This window comes from Cajanus cajan, chromosome 11 (genome assembly GCF_000230855.2).
Source record: "Cajanus cajan strain Asha chromosome 11, NIPB_CcT2T_4, whole genome shotgun sequence".
Lineage (NCBI taxonomy): Eukaryota > Viridiplantae > Streptophyta > Magnoliopsida > Fabales > Fabaceae > Cajanus > Cajanus cajan.
The window spans coordinates 32020690-32041445 of NC_138527.1; the positions used below are offsets into that span (position 1 = coordinate 32020690).

The window sequence follows — 20756 nt, forward strand, 5'->3', positions numbered from 1 at the left end:
AGATTGCAATGGACAACTTAAGTCCTTTACATTGTTGTCCATGAATGTTGAGTACACGAATTGATATAAACTTTTGAGTAAAGTTGTTAAAAGGCCCATGTGGGCTAGCTCACCTTGACTCACTTAAAAAATGGGCCAACCCAACCCGGTTCATCATGGGTTGATGGGTTATACGGGTAAGCCCACCAGTCCACCAAATTTTTTCAAAAAAAATTATCAAAAAAATTTAAAATTTAAAATTAATTTTAAATTAACACAATAGCCATAAAATTAGCATCATTAATAGCCATAAGTCATAACTCATCATACAAACTTAAATACAAACCATGATAAAAGTCTAAAATAAAAGGTTTCAATGTCCCATCATACAAAATTAACTACAAATCATAATCAAAGTTCAAACTCCAAAATAAAAAGTTTTAATGTTTTATCATACAAAAATCTTGCAAAATAGACTTAATTAGAGTCTTGCACGAAAATGTCAATAACAATTTCTTCTCTTTGCATATCCATTTTATCTCCATCTACAAATAGGAAAAAAAGTGTTAGGATAAGCTATTGTAAAATTAAATAAGAAATTTCTCATTATAAAACTTACCAAATTCTTCAAAACCATGCAACCAATTTTGAGTTAGAATGAGTAACTCTACATTTTCAGGAAGAATGGTAGACCAATACTTAGTTAGCACTCGAGACCCAAGGCTAAAAGCAGATTCACTAGCAACTGTAGTGATTGGAATACTCAGTACATCACAAGCCATCCGAGAGAGGTTTGGATAACGATCATGACGATCCCTCCAATAAGCTAACACATCTAACTTTTCATGACACTTTGGATCAAGATTTCCTTCCTCCAAATATAGATCCAATTCAGATTTTCCATTAGTAGTAACATTTTGGCTCAAATAATCAACATATTCCTAAGACATTACAAAGAAAAAGAAATTCAATATTTGATGATAATTACTAAATAAAAATTAAAATTAAATCAAGTACTTGCTCATCATCTATATACGAAATTGGTTGTGATGGAAGAAGAGACACATTAGAAGTTGAAGCATTTAACTCATTTGATTTTACTTTCTCATACTCTTCAAACAATTCATAAATTTTCTTTCTTAAAGCACTAATTTTCCTTCCTCCAAATATAGATCCAATTCAAATTTTCCATTCGCAGTAGCATTTTGGCTCAAATAATCAACATATACCTAAGACATTACAAAGAAAAAGAAATTCAATATTTGATGATAATTACTAAATAAAAATTAAAATTAAATCAAGTACTTGCTCATCATTTGTATACGAAATTGGTTGTGATGGAAGAAGAGACACATTAGAAGTTGAAGCATTTGATTCATTTGATTTTACTTTCTCATACTCTTCAAACAATTCATAAATTTTCTTTCTTAAAACACTAATTTTCTATTCAAAAGTAGAAGGTTCAATTTTTCTATAAGCAAACTGAATAGCTCCAAACTTCATCCGTGGGTCAAGAATAGCACCAATGACAAGAATCTCACAATAATCATGCCAATACTTTGAAAACTTAGTCATCATTTTTGAAGGTATCTCTTTAATCACTAGATCTTCACACATAACAAATTCACGCAACAATTTTTCAATTTTCCAAACTTGCATAAAGTACCGATTAGATGTTGGATAAGTGGAGCCTAATATCAAATTTGTCATGACAAAAAAAGGCTTTAAGAACTCAGACATTCTTGCAGTCCTATTCCATTCATCATCCGATGGGCAATGAACATAATTCCTATCTCGAATAGCCAAACAACCAAATGCACGTTTGTATTTAATTGCACCATCAAGCATAACATAAGTGGAATTCCATCTAGTGGGCACATCCATTCTCAAACCCACCTTAATATCAATACCCTCACTTGAAGCCCACATTCTTTGAAAGCAATCTTTCTAGCTTCTGATCCTCTTACATATTTTATATTCTCTCTAATTTTTTTCAAAGCACCACTAGCCACCCCCAAACCCTCTTGAACAATGAGGTTTAGTATATGTGCACTACATCTCACATGAAAATATGAGCCATTACAAATCAAACTGTTTTGCAAATTAAATTGTGCTTTCATGAAATTTACCATTGTGTCATTGGCACTTGCAATGTCCAAAGTTATGGAAAACACTTTCCTATCTATCCCCCAATCAAGCAAGATTTCAAATATTTTTTTTGCCATTTCATGACCACCATGTGGAGGGTCTAACTTAGAAAAGGCAAGAATCTTACTATTCAGTTTCCAATTAGAATCAACAAAATGAGCAGTTACACAAATGTATCCTTCCTGAGTTATTCATGTCCAACAGTCAGATGTTAAGCAAATCCTACTATTAGCTTTACGCATTGCATTTTTCACCTTTACTTTTTCTTCATCATGAATCCTCCAAAGATTAGAAACAGCTGTATTCCTACTAGGAATTCTTAACCCAGGATATAAATACAAAAATAACCCTCTAATCCACTTATACTCAACAAAACTAAATGATAACCCATGTTCAATAATAGCCCCTTGAAAACAAATCTTCAAAATGTTTTTGATCTATTTCTCTAGACCTCAGCTTGCCAGCTTGATCAATTATCATATTTCCAATTTGTGCAGATTTTTGTTTTTGCTTTAAGATGTCACACTTTTGCAAATGACGTAACATGGATGAAGTTCCTATTTTTATACCACCACAAACATATCCATTACCACAATGGTTGCATTTAGCTTTTCTTTACCATCTTTTACCCCAAGTTTAGTAAAATTATCCTAAACTTTAGACGTGGTTGTTTTAAGCTTCTTAGTTGGCCTAGAATCATCAATATCTTCAATAATAGTAGAAAGTTGTTCATTTAACCCAACTTCAATAATTTGCTCATGGGTTTTAGATTCCATTCTATATATTGAAAGCATTAATAAAAAGAAATTACTCATACAATTAAACACCAATATATCACTAGTAATAATATATAGCAAGACATTAATAATATATAGCAAGGTATTAAACTATTAATGATAAGTAGTCAATGCCTCAATGGTAACTCTACAAAGCTGCAATAAAAGAAACAATAACATCATAAAAGATATATATAATAATTTCTTAATTTTTAGAGACTAAATATAACATCTTTTAAATTTAAGTATTAATTTGAGTGTTTCCTCTTTAAATAAGTAGATTTTTTTTTTCTTTCTCTCTTAAAATTCTAACACGAGAAGATATTAAGGGTGGTCAAAGTGGCTTTTAGTTTTAAAAATTAGCAATGACACACTCCATTTCATGCTTAGACATAGGATTCAAATTTTGAAAATATAATCATCTATAATTTATGCTAATTAGTGTTAATAATTTAACATTACAATTGGTTTGTTAATAATTTAATATTACAATTGATTTGTTAATAATTTAATATTACAAATACAATATAAATGAAGCCCAAAATGTATTTTTTCTAAATGATAAACTATATAAATGAAACAAAACTTCTTTCCTTGTGGCACCTTTCCTTATTTGTTCATTGCACTATGCGTCAATAGTTTACGGAATTTTAATCTTTTATTTTAATTTTCAAGTTTAGTCATTTATTTTAACTTTTTAGTCCAATAGATAAAGGCTTTGTTGGATGTGAGATTGCTTATCTTTCCCTGTGGCACCTTTCCTTATCCACTCATATTTCCTTATCCGCGCATATCTTATCTTATTAAAGGGTAAGCGGCTAAACAGGGGGGCTAGCTTTCCTCACAAGTACGTTTTGGATAGCTTTTAGTTGACAAAGTTTGATCCCTTACCAAGTTGTTACTAACTAAAAAAATACATAAATAGGAAATTTGGGATTTGAAGCGAAACCTGCAGATAGGGCACCTTTGTGAAGCTGAAGCGGAACCTGCAGAGGGACACTTTCGTGAAGCTGAAGTAATGAAGCGGAACCTTCGTGAAGTTGAAGCAGTGAAGCATAACCTTTGTGAAGCTGAAGCAGTGAAGTGGAGCCAAGTGCGGTGTGGTGGGCGTAGTTGATTTGGGATTGGGTTTCCTTGCTAGAATAGGGTTTTGACTTCTTTTTTTTTTACAATTTGGACTTGGCAGATGATAAACACACCTCTACTCTCTTATAAACACACCTCCTTTTTTAAAAAATATATATAATGCCTAAATTACCCTTAAAAAAATTCCTAAATTTACACCCCCTCTCCCGCACCCTCCTTCTCCGCAGCCCCCTTCCTCTCATCCCACACCATTGTTGTTATTGTTGGCATTGCCTTCTTCTCGCCACATGACAAGAGCCCCGGATTGAACAAGCTCCAAACACGGCCTCAGCTTAAAAAGGTTACCAATGTTGCTGTTGTTGTTGTTGCCGCATATGCTATTGAAGAAGGTTACCAATGTTGCTGTTGTTGTTGTTGCCGCATATGCTACTGAAGAAGGTGGTGGAATGGACGGTGAACGCGTACGGACAAATGGACATCATGTTCAGCAATGTTGGCATCCTTAGCCCCTCCGAGCAGACCGTGGAGGACCTCGACATGTCCCAACTGGACAAGGTTTTGGCGCTCAACGTGCGCGGCATGGCGGCATGCGTGAAACACGCGGCGCGTGCCATGGTGGAGAGGCGCGTGAGGGGGAGCATTGTGTGCACGGGGAGCGTGGGTGGCAGCCACGGTGGACCATCGGTGACGGACTACATCATGTCGAAGCACGCGGTGTTGGGGCTGATGCGTTCGGCGAGTTTGCAGCTTGCGGAGCACGGGATAAGGGTGAACTGCGTCTCACCGAATGGGTTGGCGACGTCGTTGACTTGCAAACGGCGAGGGATGAGCGAGGAGGAGATGCAAGAGGCTTACCGGAAATTCGCCAGACTGCAAGGAGTGCTGCTCACTCCCAAACACGTGGCAGACGCCGTCTTGTTTCTCGTTTCTGATGATTCTGCCTTTGTCACTGGCCTTGATCTTAGGGTCGAATGGGACAAACCCGGGACAGCCCCCTTGAAGAGGAAATCCGAGGTTAGGATTCTGAGGATGTCCAAAGGTGTGACCCCATCCACGGTTCTCACATTGGTCCAGCAGCACCGCCACCATGTCCGGCGACACCATCTCCGCCGCAATGTGGAGCGGCGTCTTCCCGGCAGGGCCAGAGGGGTAGTTCACGTCGGTTGCGCCGAGTTCAAGCAAGGCCTTCACCACTTCCCTGCTACAATTCTCAATCGCGTAGGAGGGGTGCGGGAAAGGGGGTATGGAGTGCGGGAAAGGGGGTGCGGAGAACAGGGTTACGGAGAAGGGAGCGTAAATTTAAGAATTTTATTTTTTTTAAGGGTAATTTAGATATTTTATATATAAAAGGGGGTGTATTTATACGAGAGTGGAGGTGTGTTTATCACCAGCCTTTGGACTTTAGTGTGTGCCACTTTATGTTGTCTATTGGGTTGGTTGTTGCAATAAAAAAAAATAAGTGGGATGGTGGGCTACCCGGCCCACCACGGGTTCAGCCTAAGTGGGTCGGGTAAAAGTGGGTCAAGTTTAAATTTTCCCACTTACTGTAAAATTTTATTTATTTTGGCCCGGCCCATTTTCATGTAGGCTGAGTTGGCCCACGGGCCATGACCCATTTTGACAGCTCTACTTTTGAGGATGCAACGCACTATCCTAAAGGACTACAACTCAGTGCATCACTCTCAATATTTATAGAAGGGGATACGGGCTATTGTGGCTATAATTAATCAAGAAAATTAAAATAATTAATTTTAAAAATATTTGATAACTAAAATTACTTAAAACTACAACGATTAGGTTATTATATCTTATTAAAATCAATATTAATTAGGTTTCAAAACTTATTATTTTGTAAAATAATTATTTAAATTTAAATTTAAAATAATTTCATAAATAAATTAACTTTTTGAAATATCTTAAAATATACAACACCAAATATGTTAGGGTAGTCTAGGGATGACAATAGGCTTATCGGACACGAGGTTTACTTTCTCCATCTATACACTCATTGAAGGGAGAATTGGTTTGAGTTTGATTTTTAAATAGGCGAGTTTATTGTTTAAAATTCACTATCTCCATCAAATTTTATCAAGTTCTAGTAAATTAATGGAAAATTCATCACTTTTATTTTATTTTATTACTTATAATTTTAAATAAATTAAATTTAAATTAATATTTATATATTATAATGTAAATAATATATATATATATATAAATAAATAACTTACACATAAAAATTAATAATTAAATTATATTTGTAGTTAAATTTGTAATTTTAAGTTTGTTACTTAAGTATTATTATAACTTAAATTATTTAACTATTAAAATAATTCATATATTTTTTTAATATATATAAACAATACAATCTTAACTTTAATTTATATACATATACATAAAAATATATATGATTATAGAGATCAAGTAAGCAAGGGTAGAATCAAATTGAAGCATTGCAAGACAGAAGTGCAACCGGCAAATATAATGACTAAGTCATTGAAGATCGAAAGGTTTAGGGAGTTAAGAGAATTTTCGAGTGTATTTTGTTTTTAAGCTTTTGAATCAAAGAGGTGTTAAAAAATGTGATTCAAATTAGCAGATATACTGTTGTTAGGCATACTCGAAAATCATGTGACTCGAAAAGATTGATAGCGCTGCCTGAGAAGTAAAATCAACACATGATGAAATTATGGGACTCGGAAAAAACAAGTGTTGCTCGAAAATAGTTGAAAAGTTGAGACCGTCAGAACATGGAGGTTAAGCCAAAACGGTTACTAAAAAATCAATCGAGAAAACAAGGAACGTGGGAAGAGCGGTTAAAGGAAGTTGAGTCAAGACCACGTAGCAAAGATAGTGGATAGCGGTTGAGTCAAAAGCGTACATGTACAGAATCAACCGCCTTTAATTGCTCTATAAATACAAGGAGTACGGACCTTTACTGAGGTCGAAAAACTCATACTAGAATTGGACTCTGAAGCACTCTCTGCCTACACACACACATGGCTTTCGTGCACAAGATCGTTTTTGGGTATGACTGACTCTCGGCCACTTTTTTCTTTTTTTTTAGGAGTAGAAGTAGAATAGTCTTCTTGTTCTTTGTTTAATTACGTAGTGTATTCATGTACTGGAATCAATATGTTCGCATGTGTAACGTAATTTGATCATTGTACGAAATGAACTATGATTTGCATTGCTAACATATATATTGTTCACTCTGTTCATATTATTATTTGCTTGCATGAGCATCGCTTGTTAGTAGTAATAGAAGAATATTTCGAAACAAGTAGTTGCTAAGACTTTTTCATCCTACTCTCCATTCTCGGTAACACGATAACGCGCAGTGAGACACCTAAATTGAAATACGTTCGTATGCTAGTCTAAATAAAAAGAACCCAGGATTTGATGGTTAATTCCACCGTAAACAAATTGGCACGCCCGGTGGGACACGTTTAATTTAGAACATAATTGGACTAGTTTTAGGTGTGTGAATTGCATGAGATTAAGGAGTGGAAGAACTATGTCTACGTCTGATAACATGAACGTAAACCATAATAATGTAGATGTAGAACAGCCTAACTCCAATCCTGATAATGCTACCAATGTGACCAGGGGGGCAAGATCTCCTCCTGTGTTGCTTGAAAACCATGCTAGGCATAATAATATCACTCAAGAGTTGGTAAATGTTACTAGAGAGTATCCCTGGGGTATGCCACAGAATTGGCGAAATACCCAACCTGTGCATGTCGAAATGCCAATACCGCTAATAGGACCCAATTCACAAATGCATGTATCCCCACAGGGTTATAATCCTGGGCCGAATGGCATGGGTTTTGTTATGCAAGACCCGTATCAGCATGTAGGAACAAGTCAGGAGGGTTCATTAATTCGACAAGGTAGTTACATGCCCACGGGTATTAGTAATCAAGCAATGATGGCCCTTCGACAACAAATGGACCATAGTAATCATGACATGGTCAATTTGTTGTCTACTCAGATGCACAACATCATGACACCCCTTTACGAGCTAATAAACAAAATAGGAGATAAGTTGGGTAATGGGACTCCTTCGAGAGCAATGAGTGTGAATCTGAACGATACAGAAAACCCTGGGGGGCATGGAAATTTGCAAAACATAGTTCGACCTAACAGGAACCCTAATGATAATTTAGATCAAATGGTAGAAAGGATATTGAATAGACATGGATTTGATGTAGGTCGGAATGAACGCCCATACTTTGTGTCAGCCTTTCCAGATTATATTACACAAGTAGAATTACCCCGTGGAATGAAAGTCCCAAAATTCTCGAAATTTGCAGGAGATATAACTGAGTCAACAGTTGAACACATAGCTAGGTATGGGGTCGAATGTGGGGATTTGGCTAATAATGAATACTTGAAAATGAAATATTTCCCAAGTTCGTTGACTAAACATGCTTTTACCTGGTTTACCACCCTGCCTCCTAATTCGATACATACTTGGGTACAGCTAGAAGGTAGCTTTCATGAGCATTTCTTTCGAGAGGAAACCAAGGTTAGTATAGTCGATCTAATGAATATCAAAAGGCAAAGTAATGAAACATTAGATGACTATTTAAATAGGTTTAGGCAATTAAAATCTTGATGCTATACTAATATTCCAGAACATGAATTGGTTAGAATCGCCGCCACAGGTTTAGACTTCTCAATACGTAAAAAATTAGTAAATGAACAATTGAGGAACATGGCTCAACTTGCTGAGAAAGTGAGGAGGATTGAACAAATTAAATTAGAAAAGGAAAAGTTGATGAAATTCGACAAGTTCGTTCGAAAAGAAAAGATAGCGTATTTAGAAAGTTCTGAGTTAAATGAGGATTCTAATTATGAAGTTGTAAGTGAAGATTTCGAGATTAATTTGGCAGAATTGCGCCCTGGACCTACGTACCAATGTCAAATGCTAAAACCAGGAGGTAATATAGAAGGGAATTCGACTAAAAAATATAGTTTTGACGTTAGTAAGGCAGAAAAGATATTCGATACTTTGTTAAAAGATAAACAGATTATACTCCCAGAGAATCATAAAATTCCACCTTTCGAGCAAAGAAAAGGAAAGAAATTCTGCAAATATCATAATATGTATGGACATTGGACTAACAGTTGTGTGCGTTTCAGGGATTTCATCGAGAAGGCGATTACTGATGGTCGCCTGGCTTTTGAAGAGAAGGAAATGAAAGTGGATGTTGACCCATTTGCTGCCCATACTGGCTATGTTGAACCAGTTTCGATGTCCATCAACATGGTGGAAGTCGCTGCTGAGGACGATGATAGCATTGAGCCCATTTCTGATGAGAAGCTCGAAGAGTTAATGGAGGATTTTGCTAAAGAGCAAGAACCCATATACCCAAAGGAAGGAGATAGTCTGGTGGAATTTTTATCGAAGAAAAAAGAAGCTGATAAAGAGGTCATGTTGTGTCCTCGATGCAGTGCTGTCTTCGACAGAGCGGCGGCTAAGGCTTTCGAGGAGTCTGAAATAATGAAGAATTACAAAGTTGAGAGGCTGCGTGAAAAAATGAAGCCCAATGCTAGGTTGAATGCTGGTCTGACTATGAGGCAAGTTCATATGCCTCAATATAATGCCCCGGTTGGGAAGATGGAGATGTATAACTCGTCTAGGTTCGGCAATACTTTTGTGCCGAACGCGAATGTGCCTGTCGGGACATGGAACGCACCACCTAGGTCTATGATGGGTCGAGGTAAACAAGTAATGACTAGCATGGGAAACCCGGAACAAAGAAATGCAGGAAAATTTTCGAACTTGACTACAGGGAATGTTGGAATTCCAGCTGGGGGATATGGACGTGGATTTCGACAGCCATTGAACAACTTAACCAAAACTCAATGGAGGAGGCAGCAAAGGATGCGTAAAGCAACCTTTGAAGGTAGGGGAGGAAATCGTTTTTCGATCCCAGTTCCTCAGAAAGGGGAATCTTCTGGCAAGTTCATCGAAGACGATGAAGACATGATAACAAACTGCTTCGAGAGCGGTTTCGAGGATTCTTTGGAAGATATTTGCGGGGTAGTTTCCATTTTACCTTCGGAGTATGCTGGTGCTATGGAATCCGTGAATGAACAAGAGGATATCATCAGGGAAGACGTTTTCGAGGACCCCAATTATGAGTCCAAAATCATATGGGTCAATCAAATCTCGAGGGTTATCCCTAGGTTCAACTCTGCTGTTTTCGACTCTCCCACAGAGGAAATGAAAGGACATCTCAAACCCCTATTGTTAACACTGATGATCGAAGGGCAAGAGGTAAACAAGGTCTTGGTCGATGGAGGCGCAGCTGTGAATATTTTGCCTAAGACAATGCTGAAAAGGTTTGGGAAATCCTTGGATGATCTGAAACCCCATAACATCATGATCTCCGACTATGCAGGCAAGTCTTCACATCCTGAAGGTATGATTCTGCTCGATGTACAGATCGGAAGTGTGAAGAGGACTACCATGTTTATAGTAACACCTTCCAAAGCAAACTTCAACGTGTTGCTAGGTCGGGAGTGGATTCATGGGGTAGGTGCTGTTCCTTCGACCGTACATCAGAAGGTTTTCTTCTGGAATGATGATGAAGGTTTAGAGGTTCTCGAAGCTGATCAGAAGACTTATGAAGTTGGCATGTATTTTGCTGATCAACAACTGACAGCATTTGCCAAGACCAAACCTTTTGACGCTTACAACTCTGGGGTGATGGATGAAGAGAAAGGTGTCAAGAAAACCTTTTGTTGGGATGTAAAGAGAGGATTCGTTATTCGAGCCAAAAAGAATTCGGCTCCTTTGGATGCATGAAGGACGAAGATCCTTATTCGAGCTTTTTAGCTCGAATATCGGCCTACGTGGCCGATCAAACGGCCAATTTGGCCGATAAAGATCAATTTGACAATGAGGTTAGCACGGCTATGTTGGCTGAAGAAAAACAAAAAAAAAAAGAAGAGATGGATTTCGAATCAATAAAGGAAAAAGAAAAACAACAAAAAGAAAAGGAGTTCGAAATCGGGAAAAAGAGGGAAGAAAAGCAAAAAACAGAAAATCAAAGGGACGAAGGAGTCTCAGATAAAAATGAAAAGCAAAAAGAAAAAGCAGAGCTAGAACTCAAACTGGATTGCATTTTTTGATGATTCACCTTTGGGTTTCGAGAGTGCCGCTAATGGAGAGCATAAGTTAGAATCCCAAGATCCGCTCGAAGAGGTTAATCTGGGAACTATCGAAAATAAGCGGATTACTTATATTAGCAAGTTCTTGCAAGGGGAGCTGAAAGGGGAGATAATTCAAGTCTTGCATGAATACAAAGATTGCTTCGCATGGGATTATGATGAAATGCCAGGTTTGGATCGAGAATTGGTAGAACATAGGCTACCAATGATCCTAGGAAGGAAGCCCGTGAAACAAAGTCCTCGAAGATTTGCTCCTGAAGTGATCGAGAAAATCAAAGGGGAAATTGAGAGATTGCTGAAAGCAAAGTTCATCAGAACTTCGAGATATCCTGACTGGATCTCGAATATAGTGCCAGTTATAAAGAAAAATGGAAAACTCAGAGTTTGCATTGACTTTCGAGATCTCAACATGGCAACTCCCAAGGATGAGTACCCTATGCCCATTGCTGAAAATATGATAGACGTCGCTGCAGGTAACGAGATTATGAGTTTGTTAGATGGTTATTCTGGATATAATCAAATTTATATTGCAGCGAATGACGTGTCGAAAACTGCCTTTCGATGCCCAGGTGCCTTAGGCGTCTACGAATGGGTGATGATGCCATTTGGTCTTAAAAACGCTGGTGCGACTTATCAAAGAGCGATGAATTTAATCTTTCATGATTTGATTGGTAAGTTCGTGCAAGTTTATATTGATGACATAATTGTTGGCTCAAAACAAAAGAAAGACCATTTATATCATTTGAAACTAGCCTTCGAGAGAATGAGGAAATATGGTTTGAAAATGAATCCATTGAAATGTGCTTTTGGTGTCATAGCAGGCGAATTTCTGGGATTTATTATACACCAGAGGGGGATCGAGGTAGACAAGAACAAAACCAAGGCTATCATGGAGACCAAGCCTCCATCGAACAAGAAAGAGCTTCAATCTCTCTTAGGTAAAGTAAATTTTTTGAGGAGATTTATTTCGAATTTGTCGGGTAAAACTAAAGTATTCTCTCCTTTGTTGCGTTTAAAAAAGGAGCAAGAATTTCGATGGGATGAAGAGCACCAGAGAGCATTCGAAGAAATTAAAGCTTACTTGGCTCATCCTCCAGTGCTTGCACCAATCTCTGAAGGGAAGAAACTGAAGTTGTACATTTCAGCTAATGATTCGACTATTGCGGGCATGCTGGCGCAAGATGATGAAAATGGCATCGAAAGAGTCATTTACTATTTAAGTCGAATGTTAGTAGGAGCAGAACTTAGATACACCCCTTTAGAGAAATTATGTTTAAGTCTTTATGTTGCGTGTACTAAGTTGAAGTACTATATTAGGACTCGTAATGTTGTAATACTTTGTCGAAGTAATGTGATAAAATATATGTTGTGTAAACCTGTGTTACATTCTCGAGTCGGCAAATGGGCACTTGCCTTAACCGAATACTCATTAACTTTCGAGCCGCTAAAAGCAACTAAAGGACAAATAATTGCAGATTTTCTTGCAGAACATTCGAATGGAACTGAAGAAGTTAATTACATAACCACCAAGCCTTGGCAATTATATTTCGATGGCTCGAAACACGAGTTAGGCGCCGGAATAGGTCTTTTAATCATCTCTCCCAAAGGGGTCCCGACGAAGTTATCAGTCAAAACAAATACAGGATGCTCGAATAATGAAACTGAATACCAAGCATTGATTACTGGACTTGAGATTCTTGAAGAATTAGGCGCTAAAAATGTGGTAATTCGAGGAGATTCACAACTGGTCATCAAACAATTAACTCGAGAGTATAAGTGTTTAAATGAAAAATTAATTGAATTCAAAACTCGAGCTACACGATTACTTGACACGTTTGATGAAGTAGAGTTACAACACATTCCCCGGGACTCAAATCATATTGCAAATAAATTGGCCCAAATAGCCTCTGGATATAAAATCAGCAAAGAGTATCTTGAATATCTGATTCATACAGAGAGCGAAGTGTTAGACTATCGAGCAATTCTAAATATAAGTTCAGCAGGTCAACAAGATTGGAGGAGCGAATTGATCGAATACTTGCGAGATCCTAACATAAAGGTTGAAAGGAAGATTAAACTCCAAGCTCTCAATTATCTCTTACTAAATGATGAATTGTACAAAAGAGGCTTCGACGGAGTTTTGTTCAAATGTTTGGGAGACCATGAAGGTTATATAGCAATGGCAGAGATTCATGAAGGCATTTGTGGAGCACATCAAGCTGGAAAGAAGATGAAATGGGTTTTGTCAAGGAAAGGCTTATATTGGCCTACTATGATTAAAGATTGTATCGAATTCGCAAAAAGTTGTGTGGAGTGTCAAAAGCATGGACCAATACAAAAGGTACCGGCAAGTGAGTTGCATTCGATCATCAAACCTTGGCCATTTCGGGGTTGGGCAATGGATTTAATCGGACAAATACACCCACCTTCCTCGAAGAACCACAGGTATATACTAGTTGCCATAGATTATTTTACAAAATGGGTTGAAGCTATTCCTTTAAAAGAAGTCGAGCAAAAAAATATAATTGATTTTATCGAAGATCATATTATTACAAGGTTTGGAATTCCTCAAACAATCACTACTGATCAGGGTACGGTTTTTACGGGTCGAAACATTGCTCGATATGCAGAATCAAGAGGAATTAAGTTGGTAACTTCAACACCATATTACGCCCAAGCTAATGGTCAAGTTGAGGCTGCTAATAAAGTGGTAATTGGTTTAATCAAAAAACACATATCAAATAAACCTCGAAATTGGCATGAAACTCTCGTCCAAATACTATGGGCATATAGGAACTCACCTCGAGATGCCACGAAAACAACCCCATATAAATTAGTATATGGCCATGAGGCTATTCTTCCTATTGATATTAACTTACAATCAATTCATATACAAAAACAAAATGAATTACCTGTGGAGGATTATTGGAACTTGATGTATGATGAGTTGATCTCTTTAGAGGAAGAAAGATTAATTGCGTTACAGAATATTGTTCAACAGAAAGAAAGAGTCGAGAAAACTTATAATAAGAGAGTGAATATGCAACGTTTTCGAGTCGGAGAATTGGTATTAAAAGTTATACTTCCCATGGATCAAAAATCTCGATGTTTGGGGAAGTGGTCATATAATTGGGAAGGCTCATTTCTAGTCGAGCAAGTATATTCAAAGAACGCATATGTAATTAAGGAGATAAATAATTCAAGTGCAAGCAAAGTCATAAATGGGAAATATTTAAAACATTTCCATAAAAGAGCAGAAGAATAATTGTTCAATACAAGGCAAATATAAACTAAAAGGTTGGAAAAGTAGATAAGAAGAATGAATTATTGCAAAAATTGCTTCTTGAAATCCTCGAAAGCTTTGTAAGCCTCGTCCAGATTCTTTTTGCGAGACGCACATTGAGCTTCTAAATGCCTCTTCTGCTCCAAAGTCTTTGCTAACCGAGAAGAAATGGCTTTGCCCTCTTCCTTAAGCCCTGTTTGATGTTGCTTGATCTCTTGACTCTTAATTTTCACTCCATCCTTCTTCGAGCGAGTTTTGTCAAGCTCGTGGTTTAAGGCTTCGATAGTACGTTCGATATCAGCCTCCTCCTTCTGCAATGCTTGTAAAGCAGAAATCATTTCTTCCGTTGATTTCTTGATAGAAACCAACTCGTCTCGGAGTTTCTCGAGCTTAGCACGGTCTCCTTCAGTTTCGACCTCAATTTGAGTCACTTCTTGATATGCAGTAGACCACTGAGTTCGAAGTTCCCAGGCGCGGCTAAAGGGCTTGATAAATGCTTGAAGCTCTAAAGAAATATCAGAAGGAAGGTCCGAATAACTGAGCAACTCATCAATCATTTGTTGCACTTCCGTTTTGAATTCAGGAATGAGGAAGGCTTGATCGAGATCTTTAACGTATGCCTTCGAGCGAAAAGAGTCGAGTAGGGGTTGGTAAGAAGGTGTGTCAGAAGCTGGCTCAACAACCTTCAATTTGTCTTTCTCTGACCCAGAGGGACCACTCGTCCAGTTGTCCAACACTTCGAAGATAGTATTGATATCTTCGTCCTCGTCATTAAAGAAACTCATCAAATCCAGATCTGGAGAGGGAATCAAGGAGAGACCTTGGACAGAAGAAGTAGCACCGCCCTGGGTCGAAGGAGAAGTAGTAAAAGGTCTAGGGGACTCAGTTGAACCTGCACAAAAGTAAATACATAAGAAACTTCCATTAACAAGGTATCATATCGAAGATTAAAGTCGAAAGAAATATACCCTGGTTCGGATCCAAGGGAGGTTGTAGTTCGAAAGAAGGTTCACCTTGAGCGGAGTCTTGCCGCGTCTCCATATTAGTCAAAGGTTCGGGTTGGGGAATCTTACCCTCTTCGACAGGAGGGGGAACTTCTATCGAAGCCATGGCAGAGGCAAGCGCCACAACATCCACTTGAGGAGTAGACAACTGAGGAAATGAAGAAGTCAGGCTAAACATCAAGAGGAAATTTGAGTCACAAGGTATAACAAGATGAACATGTTGGGTTACCTCAGTGGCAAAGGGTACGCTTTTCTGCACCTCTTGAGACACCCCTTGAGAAGAATCCAGTGGGATAATCGCAATATCCTATTAATAGGATTTTAGAACGGTTAAAGGCATAAGAGAAATATAAAGGAGGAAAGAAGTCGAAATTGAGATACCTTAGGAACGGACTTCATGGCGTCTTTAAGCAACTTCTCGCCAGAGGATTGTTGAGGTTTTTTGGGAAGAGGCAAGACCATCTTACCTTTCCCCTTGTCTTGTTTTTTTGTGGTCGAGACCTGAATTGGAAAATAATTGATTAGGTATGAAAAACGAGCAAGAAAATAATCTTAATATTTGAGGTAAGATACTTAACAGTTTTGGTACTGTCTGAACCTATTCTTTGTTTCTTCGAGTTTCCAATACTCTGTAGAGTAGAATTTCGAGAAGGTAAGATAAAATATTAGTCTCGAGAAAAACTGCAATCCAAACAGGTATACCTTAGAACGTAAAGAAACCTTGTCAGCAGCGGTCTTTCTCTTTCGACCCTTTTTCGATGTCTCCTTATCCTCGTCATCGTCACTCTCCCAATCAGGAGTTGGATCAACATGTCGAGGAACACGCTGAGGGATGGCAGCTACAAGTGTCGAGCAAAGAAGTGAGACAAGTTTAAGGTATACGCGAAGAAGAAGGAGGTGAAAAATATTTACCAGGAGGAGGGTTAATGTTATTGACCCAACATAATGGCCACCATTTGTTTCGAGGAAAATCGTACACGGAACATCTCGCGTAGGTAACTTTATTCTTTACAGGAACTTCTTTGCGCTCAAGGTAAAACGGGTCGAGTGTTTTCACCCAAGGAGGATGAGATACATGTTTAACTAGACCAAAAAGGGCATTTGGAAGAGGAGGTATATGCTTTGGACAAAATTTTTCGAAATCAGTTTTACCTTGAGGATTTATTACCTTTTTTGAGCGAATGTTCCGTTGTACCATTTTCGATAATGAGACAGAAGCGTCAAAAATGGTTCGGTGCGCATTGTCAGGTCGATAACAAACCTTAAAAAATTGTTCGAATTGATAAATGATAAGTTGATTCTTGAAAGTACCTGGTTGTTTAGGCCCCTGCGAACAAGAAAGAGGAGAACTAATCAGCTTTTTCAGAAAGCCATCAAAATCGGTGAGTTTATCTACAATATAGTAACACCACCATCGAAGGTAGCATTTTGAGACTAAGAAGGAAGGAGAAAAGGTGGTCGGTGTAAGCCTAAGTTCTTTATCAGGGCGAAGGATGAAGTTGAGGACTTCTTCATAATTCCCTTTTTCGACACAAATATCCGCATCAATGCCCTCTTTACGTCGAAGGGGAAGAGGTTTCATTTGGCAAAGTCCAAACTGTCGAGCAAAAAGTTGGGGCTGATAAGGATAAAGTCTGACATCTTTTTGCCTCATACCCGACATGATCACATCCCAAGACAAGAATCCAAACCACAGGTCAATTGAAGCTGGACTGATGCTACCAACTTGGTTATTTTGGCGCAACCATGTAGGACCTATCAAGTTCGGTCGAATGAAAGGGGCTAAATCTTCAGTGAAGTCAGTAAAGCTAAGGATGGCTCTAATATATTTCTCGAAATTGTCTACCAGACGCTTTCGAGGGGTAAGGGTTGTTAAACGAGCTCCTTCGAGTTCACATATGGGAATGGGTTTTGAGGGCAAATGAAGTTTCTTCTCCAATAGCGCGTTGAGCCAAAGTTGAAGTAGCCATAACGGGCCAGAGAGATTTCGAGGCCCAGATTCTCGAGCAAGACTTTCAGAAGCTTCATCAAGACAAGTATAAAGAGAGGCCAGGAGTAATTTGCTTAAGCAGATTTTCCTTTGCAAATGAAGGGCTTGAGCTAAATTGTAATAATATTTTGGGACTTGAAGCGAAGGGGTACAAAAGACACAGGCTGACAACCAGTACATAAGAAAGGCAATATGTTCTGAAGGTGAGACAGGCGTGTCAGGTTGTCCCATATGCGCGTTAATAAAGGCCAAATAGGTCTTCTTATCCCAAGAAATTGAAGTATCCTTGATCGAAATTTCCTCTTCAAAGGCGTCAGGATAAAACCTATCTCCAATAGGCTTTAACCCTGTTATAGCAGCAACATCAAGTAACGTCGGGCAAATGAAGCCACAAGGAAACTCGAAAGCCCGAGTCTCTCTATTCCAGAAGAAGATAGCAGAAAGGAGCATTTGAGGGTCGAAAAGGTGGAGGTCGAACTTAGCTAGTTGGATAAATTCAAAAATACCTGTTTCTTTCCATTCTGAGGACATAGAAGCCTCTACACGAGCTAACCAAGAAAGGTGCCTTTCTTTAACGGGGGGAAACGCTCTAAAAATTTTGGTAGTATCCCCAAAAAGGTTTAGGTCTATTTCTGGGGAATAAATGAAAGGTAGGGTGGTGGAGTCCTCAGGCAAAAGGGTATTACCATATCTCTTGGTATTTTGACCAGCAAAAGGACCAAGGAAAGCATGAACAGAACCATCTGCTAGAGAAAAAGGAAGAAGTACCTGAGATTGGTATATTTTCAAACTAGCCTCCTCCATGCCTGGAATTGGAATGAAAGTGTCATCACCTTCTTTGACCTTTTGAACCTGAGCACCAGTCAGTAGCAGAGGAGTGTCCTGGATAGTAGTTGCGGTGGCCATAGTGGTTACCGGAGTGGTGGGCATAGCAGCAGAAGTAGTAGCAATCAAAATAGGGGAAGAAGTGGTGGCAGTAGGAGACATTGAAGAAGCTACGGCAGCAGAAGTGGACGCAGCAGAAGAAGCCATAACAAACAAAAGCAAGAACAGAGAGAACGGTCTGAGAAGAAGATCAAGAACCAGAGCAAAAAAGAAACAGTGAGCAAGAAAACTTGGGCACGAAGGAAGAGAATGGTGAAAACAATTTAACCCTAGGGTGAAAAAGGGGTATTAAACGAGGTAAATGGGCCTAGGTTGAAACGGGTTAGGTTAGGCAAGATTATTTGAAATATTAAATTGAATTTCCAAAACAACCGCCAAAACGTTTCATATCAGAAGGCAAATTTATGGAAAAATAGAAGTACGCGCCGTCAGAGCTATCGATGTCACATCCAAATGGTCAGTACCTTACAAGAATAGGTTTTCATCGAAAGAAAGATTAAGTTAACGTCAAGAAAAGTGAACATCAAGAAACAAATCGAGGAAGTATCGAAGAATAACCTTGATAGGAATTTAGTTTTCTCCTAAGATGCTCATCGAAACCAAATTCCTAGGGGGGCATTTGTTAGGCATACTCGAAAATCATGTGACTCGAAAAGATTGATAGCGCTGCCTGAGAAGTAAAATCAACACATGATGAAATTATGGGACTCGGAAAAAACAAGTGTTGCTCGAAAATAGTTGAAAAGTTGAGACCGTCAGAACATGGAGGTTAAGCCAAAACGGTTACTAAAAAATCAATCGAGAAAACAAGGAACGTGGGAAGAGCGGTTAAAGGAAGTTGAGTCAAGACCACGTAGCAAAGATAGTGGATAGCGGTTGAGTCAAAAGCGTACATGTACAGAATCAACCGCCTTAATTGCTCTATAAATACAAGGAGTACGGACCTTTACTGAGGTCGAAAAACTCATACTAGAATTGGACTCTGAAGCACTCTCTGCTTACACACACACATGGCTTTCGTGCACAAGATCGTTTTTGGGTATGACTGACTCTCGGCCACTTTTTTCTTTTTTTTTAGGAGTAGAAGTAGAATAGTCTTCTTGTTCTTTGTTTAATTACGTAGTGTATTCATGTACTGGAATCAATATGTTCGCATGTGTAACGTAATTTGATCATTGTACGAAATGAACTATGATTTGCATTGCTAACATATATATTGTTCACTCTGTTCATATTATTATTTGCTTGCATGAGCATCGCTTGTTAGTAGTAATAGAAGAATATTTCGAAACAAGTAGTTGCTAAGACTTTTTCATCCTACTCTCCATTCTCGGTAACACGATAACGCGCAGTGAGACACCTAAATTGAAATACGTTCGTATGCTAGTCTAAATAAAAAGAACCCAGGATTTGATGGTTAATTCCACCGTAAACAACTGTATAAATAGTAATTGACTCCTTTATAATGTGTACTGTTCAGTGTGAATAACATAAGTTTTTTCTCTCACTTTAGGTTTCTCTTTGGTATCTCTCACTTTACATTTCTCTTTGGTATTCTCTCTCATGTGTAAGTGGTTTTGCTCTAACATAACATTAAAGAAGGATATACTTATATAACCCTACTAGATATTAATCGATAAATAATATTTATTTATGTGTTAACATCTTATTATTTTAAGAGAATAAATTAAATATTCAACCTCATCCAATATAATTTTTCCACCACTTTATTTTTTATTTATTTTTTCTTTTGAGCCTCTCTAACCCCATCCTATCACCCCTGCTCATAATAAACTGCAAGTATACTTTGTTTCGAAACTTGAAAGCATGGGAAAGTTAAAATTATATATTTACTCTTGATACTAAACAAAATTGATCAAGGTACAATTAAAATACTTTTTTATTTAATACATATATTGTATTGATTTACATAAAATTGAAAACTATTATTTATTGAAATAAAAATATTTATAAAATTCAGTCATTAGTTTTTAATTAAAAACTATTATGTATTATGAAAAATTAAAATTCAAAACAAACATTACTATAAAATTATTTTAGATTTAAAGTATGATAATTTTACTTTTAATTATCTTCTTAAAAAAATTTCTTACCAATAAAATATATGTGTTTTATAAATTATTACGTGAAAGAAGTTGATTAAAGTTTATTTAAGGATATATTTATACCTTCACATTTATATGATATTTGATACGCATTTGATAAGTATACCAACTGACATAATAATAAAGATGAAATAAATCTAATTTATCAACTCAAAAAAACTTACGTTTATAATTATTTAATGTTATTATGATATTAAATAAGTAAATTTAAAGTGATTAAATTGAACTACGTAGAGAAGTATTTAATTACAGAAATTTAAAAAAATAATAATAATTTAAATAAAATTAATATATAAT

The 20756-nt window shown here is 37.5% G+C and overlaps 3 protein-coding genes and 1 pseudogene across 4 annotated transcripts; 1 reads left to right on the plus strand and 3 right to left on the minus strand.

Annotated features, from left to right (window-relative positions):
• Positions 1-296: 296 nt before the first annotated feature.
• On the minus strand, positions 297-4001 carry LOC109801124 (zinc finger BED domain-containing protein DAYSLEEPER). 2 transcript variants are annotated; one of them, XM_020362123.3, is made up of 3 exons: positions 3868-4001; positions 599-920; positions 297-524 (listed from the first exon to the last, which is right to left on the minus strand). In XM_020362123.3, the coding sequence occupies exons 1-3, from the start codon at positions 3958-3960 to the stop codon at positions 457-459; spliced, it is 483 nt and encodes a 160-aa protein (XP_020217712.1). In that variant the 5' UTR covers positions 3961-4001; the 3' UTR covers positions 297-456. The 2 variants fall into 2 exon arrangements, with proteins under 2 accessions (XP_020217712.1, XP_082922681.1); XM_083066555.1 differs by having other exon boundaries at positions 3853-3985.
• A 384-nt stretch (positions 4002-4385) lies between these two features.
• LOC145953049 ((+)-cis,trans-nepetalactol synthase NEPS1 pseudogene) lies at positions 4386-5618 on the plus strand (annotated as a pseudogene).
• Positions 5619-14095: 8477 nt separating this feature from the next.
• Positions 14096-15932, minus strand: LOC145953204 (uncharacterized). The gene is made up of 3 exons (XM_083067025.1): positions 15840-15932; positions 15423-15765; positions 14096-15346 (listed from the first exon to the last, which is right to left on the minus strand). Exons 1-3 carry the CDS (start codon positions 15918-15920, stop codon positions 14496-14498), a joined length of 1275 nt encoding a protein of 424 aa, XP_082923151.1. The 5' UTR covers positions 15921-15932; the 3' UTR covers positions 14096-14495.
• A 99-nt stretch (positions 15933-16031) lies between these two features.
• On the minus strand, positions 16032-19095 carry LOC145953203 (uncharacterized). Its single transcript, XM_083067024.1, has 2 exons — positions 16770-19095; positions 16032-16297 (listed from the first exon to the last, which is right to left on the minus strand). The coding sequence occupies exons 1-2, from the start codon at positions 18478-18480 to the stop codon at positions 16032-16034; spliced, it is 1977 nt and encodes a 658-aa protein (XP_082923150.1). The 5' UTR covers positions 18481-19095.
• Between the last annotated feature and the right edge of the window lie 1661 nt (positions 19096-20756).